The sequence below is a fragment of the Anneissia japonica genome, unplaced genomic scaffold, assembly GCF_011630105.1.
Source record: "Anneissia japonica isolate Jap-2015-1 unplaced genomic scaffold, ASM1163010v1 scaffold2999_len715162_cov194, whole genome shotgun sequence".
Taxonomy (NCBI): Eukaryota; Metazoa; Echinodermata; class Crinoidea; order Comatulida; family Comatulidae; genus Anneissia; species Anneissia japonica.
The window spans coordinates 651,596-659,397 of record NW_022754077.1 but is presented as its reverse complement, the minus strand read 5'-3'; the positions used below and the strand labels follow the sequence as shown (position 1 = coordinate 659,397).

General features: G+C 35.7%; 2 protein-coding genes across 5 annotated transcripts in view; one reads left to right on the top strand and one right to left on the bottom strand.

The window, feature by feature from the left end:
• Window positions 1-224: 224 nt before the first annotated feature.
• Window positions 225-5,479, bottom strand: LOC117123071 (glutathione S-transferase omega-1-like). Of its 2 annotated transcripts, XM_033268897.1 has the most exons (7): window positions 5,341-5,479; window positions 4,482-4,587; window positions 3,633-3,855; window positions 3,410-3,542; window positions 3,011-3,105; window positions 2,229-2,388; window positions 225-2,137 (listed from the first exon to the last, which is right to left on the bottom strand). In XM_033268897.1, the coding sequence occupies exons 1-6, from the start codon at window positions 5,375-5,377 to the stop codon at window positions 2,266-2,268; spliced, it is 717 nt and encodes a 238-aa protein (XP_033124788.1). In that variant the 5' UTR covers window positions 5,378-5,479; the 3' UTR covers window positions 225-2,137; window positions 2,229-2,265. The 2 variants fall into 2 exon arrangements, with proteins under 2 accessions (XP_033124788.1, XP_033124786.1); XM_033268895.1 differs by having other exon boundaries at window positions 225-2,388.
• Window positions 5,480-5,844: 365 nt separating this feature from the next.
• LOC117123067 (carbohydrate sulfotransferase 1-like) overlaps window positions 5,845-7,802 on the top strand; it is an 8,734-nt gene continuing 6,776 nt past the window's right edge. The window contains exon 1 of one of the 3 annotated variants that reach the window (XM_033268890.1): window positions 5,845-5,935. The gene's annotated coding sequence lies outside the window, so the exon portion shown is untranslated. Of the gene's footprint in view, window positions 5,936-6,540; window positions 6,671-7,802 lie in introns of those variants that run through there. The other 2 variants (XM_033268888.1, XM_033268889.1) reach the window with 2 other exon arrangements.

Below are 7,802 nucleotides of genomic sequence, written 5' to 3'. Positions count from 1 at the left end.
TTATTACGGCCTCTGCTGCCTTGAAATCTCCACAGGTAAGATATGTATATTTCTTCCTAATTATATATTCAAAGCATTTAACCATCCCATTTTACATTCACCAATAAAATTTTATTTTTATTTTTCCATCTTGGTGTTTTTGGCAAAACTATTTGCTAAATAAGAAAACAAAATTTCCATTTTATTTTTATTCCACCCTCCTCCGATGATCTTTAAAAAACATAAGTAAGCGAAACAAGGATAAAAAAAGTCACGCCTTACCTTCTTATTATATTGTATTGCGATTATGAAGTTTGTTATTAATACACAGACAATGGTGTACATTTTATTAGTGTTTTGAATGTAATTTTAAAAGTTTGTGATATTATACAGTTTGAATTGTAAATATTTGAGAATAAAATGTTCATATTTACAACTGGATTCAGTTTTGTTTTGTTGAGCCTTTTCTTACGACACAAAAAACCCAATACAGTACATACAAAACCTTTAGTATCAAAAACATATTTCCTTTATCCTGTGAATAAATAAAAGAAATAGCATTATTAAAATCATTAATATATCTAAGTACTGCATATATGCTGCACTCTACTTGCAGCATATACGTTTTTATTTCCCTTCACCAATTTTGATATACCTGTAGTAACATTTAAAAAAATAGGCTCCCAGCAAGAGCGTGTGTCCAATACAGTGACCTGTTACTAACCACATATAAGATACACATGACCTCCACCGGAATTACAATGGTCAACTGTTGCGCGACACCATAGTGTCTACTGCTTCCTGAGGGGCAGTAGACACAAATTAAACAGTACCTTCACATTCAATTTAAACAAAATAGTTTATAAAAATATATAAAACATTAACAATATTATGAGCCTAAGAAAATATAAACTTTATCAGTATTCACTTTTTATACAGTAGTACTGTTTTATTTAAATGTTTTTGATTTGATTTCATTAGTTCATCATCACCATCAACGACAGCATACAAATATATATTTTTGATAGCCTCAGGCTCTCATCTCAAAAAACAAACATTGACCATAAGTTTACTTCTTAAAGAAGGGACTTGTACGAGGTGTTTGTTGTTGGAACAGAGTGCATTGGAGGAAACACACGCAATACTGTAAAAAAAAAACATGATGGTTGTTTGAAGAAGTGGTTTAAAATCAAGTACTGTTCTTGGAAGTCAATTGAGATTATAAATGAAGGGTTGAATATGTTGTTAGGGGAAGGGGTTAACAAGAAAAAAAAGTAGATTTCACTGTAATAAGTAGCTAAGGAATTCAGGTACTGTAAACCAATTAAAAAGATTACAGTAATCTCTAATACTTTAATCTCGGGCTTACACAAAATGTTTAGATCTACATCAGGAAGCATTCCTGATGATGACATCATGTTGAAATATTGAATCCCAACAAGATACATTTCAATACTTGGAGTACATATTATACTTTCTTATCTGAGATTAATCAGTGGCCCGTAAATCTATGTTAAGGAGTTCAGGTTTACGTGTAAAGTCTATCTATTCAGATTTATGTTCAGCACATTCATGAAGCCCTTTAAATGTATCTATACAGTATAATAAATTCACTTTTTCCTCCCTTTTCACCAATGCAACTATTATTTTTGCCTTTAATGCCTATCAAAAACTGAGCTGAGGGTTTGGCTAATTGGTATGGTTCCTGCCTCTTGCACGTCAGGGCCCGGGTTCGATACCTGGCTCTGTGTCGAGTATTGAATTCGGGTCTTTTATAATAACAAAAAACGCTCAGCTCCTCGAAAACCCCCCTCAGGAGAGTTAGGCGAGTTTAGGACCATGTTTGTATCCGTTAGATGTTTATTTAAGGCATTAATTTACAGTATAAGTTAGCACCGGACCTGCTTACAGGCATTGCCTTCTTGGTTTCGGGTTTGTACCAGAGGTGGTGGAATGAATAAAGTTTATTATTATTATAGATTTTATATAGGCACCATTTCAATGTTAATGTAGTACAGGCTTTATAACAGTGGAGAGGATGCCAACGCTAGCTAGAAAACTTAGTCATCTGTCTAATTTATTAAGTCCCCATAACATTTGATTATCTCATACATATACCTAGTTCTCTTTTAGAGCCCATAGGCAAAAAAAAAATCAGCTATCTAAGCACTTCACAAGGGCATTCTTTCTTGAAACACTGATGCAAGCCCAAGATCGTAATTTTGTTTCCAAGGTGCGAAACTTAAAAGGTGTACCTGGGGGTACTTGGGTATGGATTCACTGATTCTAGTAATCATACTGAAATATTTTTTGCTGGAAATTCTTGAAGTATTTCTTATGCATCTCTGATGACGCCTCTGCTTCCTTCACTGCAGGAGTAGCCATCATATTCTGACGCCAAGTCAAGATCTGCAAAAGAAAGTGTTCCATATCAACGCCATCATTGTGACCTAAAATAACCCAGTATCCCTGTTTTACTGTTTTTATGACATTGTAAATTAGTATGTTATTAGTATGTAATCCAAATAATTTTGTTATTAAGGAATTACAAGAATTATGGAGTTAAGCTTCAGGGATGTAGTTATGGTGGGCGGAGGTGTGGGCAGGGCCACTCAACCTTTAAGTTTTCCACCCAGTCTAAAGCTAATTTCATGACCCCACCCTCACACACAATTATTAATCCACTTTTCCATGTTCCACTTTTAATGTTATTACCTACCTCAATTGTTTATCACCCACACCCCTGAAGTTTGTATGCTAAAGATTATAGAGTTAAGCTTGTACACAGAGGATTATGGAGGTGAGCTTTTATAAAAATAACAACTACAGCTTTCTAACAGGGAGTTGTTATTTAGAAAACAACTCCCTGTTTATAATACAGGTTCATACAGTAGATAAGCTCAAAATAAAATTCTATTATTTCAAAAATAATGGTACAACAAGCCATCATGAATTTAAACTACATACACATTTGTTCCTCTTCAAAATAATACAATACTTTACAATATTACTTAAGTACAATCCTACTCACTTTTGGGAAATTATTCTTTGGAAAACTGTCTTCCAGAAGAACCCATCGTTCAAACCACGGCCACATTATATAGTCCACCATACCAGGCTTGGCTCCTAGACAACACAAAATGGAAGAGTTATTCCTACAGTACTTCCAAAAGGTATGTTTTTTTAAAAGGGTTTAAACTTTTGATTATTCTGTAGTTAACAGTGATACTGTACAGTGATGCAGTATTTTTTTATATTGTTGAAAGTTGTTTTGGCTTTGTCTCAAGTGAATTTTTGTTTTATAATTATATAGGTCAATGGATTGTGGAGTACCATATAGATATACCTTTCAGCAATTATTGCTTAGTGTCAATTACGAGGTTATTTTGCTATAGTAAACAATTGATTAAAAATGTTTTATAGATTCTACCTGCAAAAAATGTAGTTCCTCGATCAGAAAGATTCTGTTCCAGCTGGCCTACATACTTTTCATACTCCTGTTGATGAAATTCCTCTTTACCTTCCACAGGGTAAAAAGTGAGCTTCATAAAATTAGGAGAAACCTGAAACAGAGGGGTTAAAAAATGAATAATTGGTTGTATTTCATATCGTGCAGTAAATTAATTATAAAATAATTAATATGTCAAACTCACCTTGCTTCCAAAGAAATCTATCAACATCCGATCTTTAGCCTTTGCAAGTGGATCTGTAGGCCACAATGGGTTTTCGCTGATGATGTCATCCAGGTAATCACAGGTGATGGTCGAGTCCCAGACTATGGCATCATCTTTCTCCAAGCAAGGTGTTGTTCCCATTGGGTTTTTATCTGAGTACCATCTTGGTTTTTTCTTAAGATTAATATTGATGATTTCATAACTGTATAAATAATAAAATAGTTAAACAAATTTAGAGGCAATGACAAAGAAATTTTAATAATTTAACTTTATATGACTTTTTCGTGATTTAATCCAAAGACACCATACACTTCACCTACCAACTTTCACGCATAAAGTGGGAGTGTCATGCATGAGCATCTACTTTTTACATCTCACACCTATGTTGTACAGTATTACAGTATATTGCACATCATTAAATATGCATACGGTAAAAGACTTGCCTCAGTTGACTTTGCCTAAGTCAAATAATTTCCAAGTTGATCTTATTTTACATGCCAAATTGTCGTGTTTTCCATTAACGATCTGTAAGTTGAAGTTTATCAAAGTCGAACAGTTTTTCAATGCCATTTTGGATTCGACTTAGGCAAATTCAACTGTATATATCCTAAAATTCATAAACATGATGTGAATTCAGGCCATACAAATTTATTAACGAAGCTTTACCGACCGACGAATGCAATCAGTAGAAGTTTGATTGCTCTCGTTATTTTTTCATAGCTAAATACATATACAAATTTATTTGTTTTTGTCTCGCGCATCACATGCCAGCAAAATTGGCAGGTATACACACATCCAAAACTTAATCATAAAAACATGAACAATTACTTTGCGGACTTGGCTGCAAGTACTAGACGAGTTCTATGAGCAAAAGGACAGAATCTGTTGCTGTAGATACGTATCAATCCTTTCTTCAATGGAGGAAGTGGGGAATCTGTCAATGAAAACACATGTACACATTTTGGTATACAGTATTTGAATACTTTGTGAGGACAATCTCTACTATTTTAGAGTGCTCATTAGAGGCCCTCAGTATACAGTTAACTAATGAACAATTAACTAGGTCTAGCCTAGAGCAATATACTGATCCCTCTCAAACATGCTTTGCCCATGAAATTAAAAATATCCAAAGCTTCCCTCCCAACCAGTTATAGGCGAAGTTAGTAAAAAGGTAGATGCCTATAAATGCAGGCCTAAGCTACAGTAGTAGGACTACTATATCATATGTAAGGTAAAGACACCCCCGCCCCCACCTGTAGTAGGCCTCCTACCTACCTTATTAGTACAGGTAGGTCTAAGCCTACTTACCTAGCCTACTGTACTGTAGGCTAGGCCTAGGGTAGGCTATACCGTAGGGGCCTGGCAGTTGGCTAGCCTAGGGCAGGCCTACTATGTAATACTAAGTCCTACTCCTAGCCTACCCTAGGCTAGAGTGCAGGCATGGAGGTTCTATACGGTCAACATGACAACACTATTTAATATAATCTTGTTAAGCCATTCCAAGGCCCCTCTGATCACTTCCTTTGAAAATCACCGGTGGCCACGTAGGCCTACGTCGAAGGAAGGAACGCAATTTTAAGAACAACAACGAAACGGGGCCTAGCATTTCTCAGTAATGAAAACACCAATGGACTGGCAACTTTCAAAACGTAACACTATTTTATTATTATCGGTTTATCATCCTTACCAACTTCCAAATGCTTTGTTTCTTCTATAACTGGCATAATTTTAATGATATTTTCCTCAACACGCTTCCTCTTGTCAAAAAAAGTTACCAACTAAGTGTCAACCAAAGATCTTATAAACACAAGATAGCGTTCTCCGCGATTTACGCGTAACAAATAGAAGCGTCGGTCAAGGTTAAAAAGTTTCCAATTTAGCAAGAGGGCGCCATTCATGCGCTATTATACCAAAGAGAAAAAGTAATCAGTTTTGGAAGAGGGCGTCCTATCTGTTGCCATGGATTTGAGATGGTTCCTGTTCTGCTGTTCACAGTACGGTATGGTCATAGCGGTCAAAGGTCAAAAGTTTCCAATTTAGCAAGAGGGCGCCATTCATGCCTTATTACAGAATTTGCACACGTAAATCGCGGAGAACGCTATCTTGTGTTTATAAGATCTTTGGTGTCAACTAATCAGAGAAGCGCTCGTTATCACGTGACACTATAAATACTCTCCTAAATACCCTCCAAACGATCCGAACAATTCACAAGCCACATGCTGAATAAATAACGTCTGCCAAGTGGCCATGATACTCATATGGTCATCGATAAATAAAATATGGTAAGATAGGTCTATTACCAAATATTTCGTAGATTTTTTTGAAACTGTCATCTTTAATTATTTCATTTCTTTTATTATAAATTCCTCAACTTTAACTTTTTAACTCCATGCTTCGTCAAAAGCATGGTCAAAATTCCTTGGTCAAAATATGGGGTTATTTTATCTGTGTTTACTTTTGCACCTCCCTGTTCAATCATGAAACAGCAATGACCATTCTTAGACTAATGATCTTCATCATAGACCATCAGCGACATCCATGGAATCAAATAGAAGCCATTATGATCTATTATAAATGCCTAACTAGACTCCAAGTGAATTTGATAAGAACTAAAGGCATACAGTTTGACCTGGTTTTAAAATGACGTGGCCCATACTTACAGGAGTCCCCCGTCGTTTTCAGGCCCTATATATGTCACAGACTTCATCCATCAAATTCGCCATATACTGTATTCGTAATATTTGATCTGCCAATCAAAACTTTTGTATTTTGTTTTTGTACGTATTCATTTCGGGTTTGACTTTCCTCGCGGCCACTTAGATTTTCGTTTCATGTATCACAGCTCGAAATACCGCCCCCTACTGGGTCTCAAGAAAATGACTTGAAAAAGAGAACTTTTGCTTGGTTGTTTAGTAAGCGAGAAGTTGTTGCTAAGAGAGGATTGGTTGTACATAGTGACTCACGGAAAGAGGATTTATAGAGAATGTACACTCTAATTCGCAGTTAGGAAGTCGGTAAGTTATGCTGATTAAATATGAGCATAATTAATATGATTTAAGGAAGCATTATGCCTCCTATATAGTAATTTCTCCTGTTTTATGCCTATAAAGGCTTTTCTCTAGCTTTAGAGAACGTTACTCGCGGCCGTGGTTATTATTAATTCTTGATCCCTAACTTCATTCTTCAATAGACGCAATGAATAATATTTATTTCAGAGAATTTGACATTTTGCTGTTTTAGGTTGTTATGTAGGCCTCTGTGGACACAGTACACTTTGATTCTTCTTCATTCACCTCATATCATGAAGCAAGTAGGGCCTACCCGTGGGGTAGCTTTGCATCACTCATGTCATAAAAGTCAATTTACGTTGTGTGTGTGTGTGTCTTCTGACGGGGAGAATATCCTATTACTCTGGCCAGATCCGTGAATAAATGATTCAGATTGAATATTGTCACTTGGCCAATTTCCATAGGAGATTGATGTAAAGGTCACCGTATCTAATAGGAAATAAGGAACAGTGGAAAGGTTCATTGTGGTTGGTTAATTAAGGCGCTTTCAAACATGGGTTGTGGTTCAAATCACGACAGGTGTAACCTCTGTTGAGTAAAACCAGGGAGTTGTTGTGGTAAAACTAAGGAACAGTGAAATTACAAACGACGATGCACTTTCAGGCACTGATTGTTGGGAGAATTTTTGGAGCATGTCTACTGTCTTCTGTTAATATGGTAATTTATCAAGTGTAATCACTCGTTCATAATTTCTCCTGTATGCAGAGAAATCATTTAGTGTGAGAAAGCGCGGGTTTACTTCGAGTTTAATAGTTCAATCACGGTATTAATTCCTTTATTACTCGAAACGTATACTTTGCTGTTCAGTCGTGCAATTGCATAGAAATAAACTATTTATCGAACAATAGCTGTATTTTAAATGAATAAAGCATACTGAGATACACTTCACGGATGGTTTCAGACAAATAGATATTTCTCTCAAAATGGGATGTGATATGGAGTGGATTAATAAAGGACTGGGTGCTTATTCGGGGTACAATACGTTCATTTACAATCTAATCCACTGTGTTATTTTGTTTCTTTATACTTGCTGTTAGTGGAGGTTTCTATCTCTGTTGGTTGATGGTTGAATAAAATATAT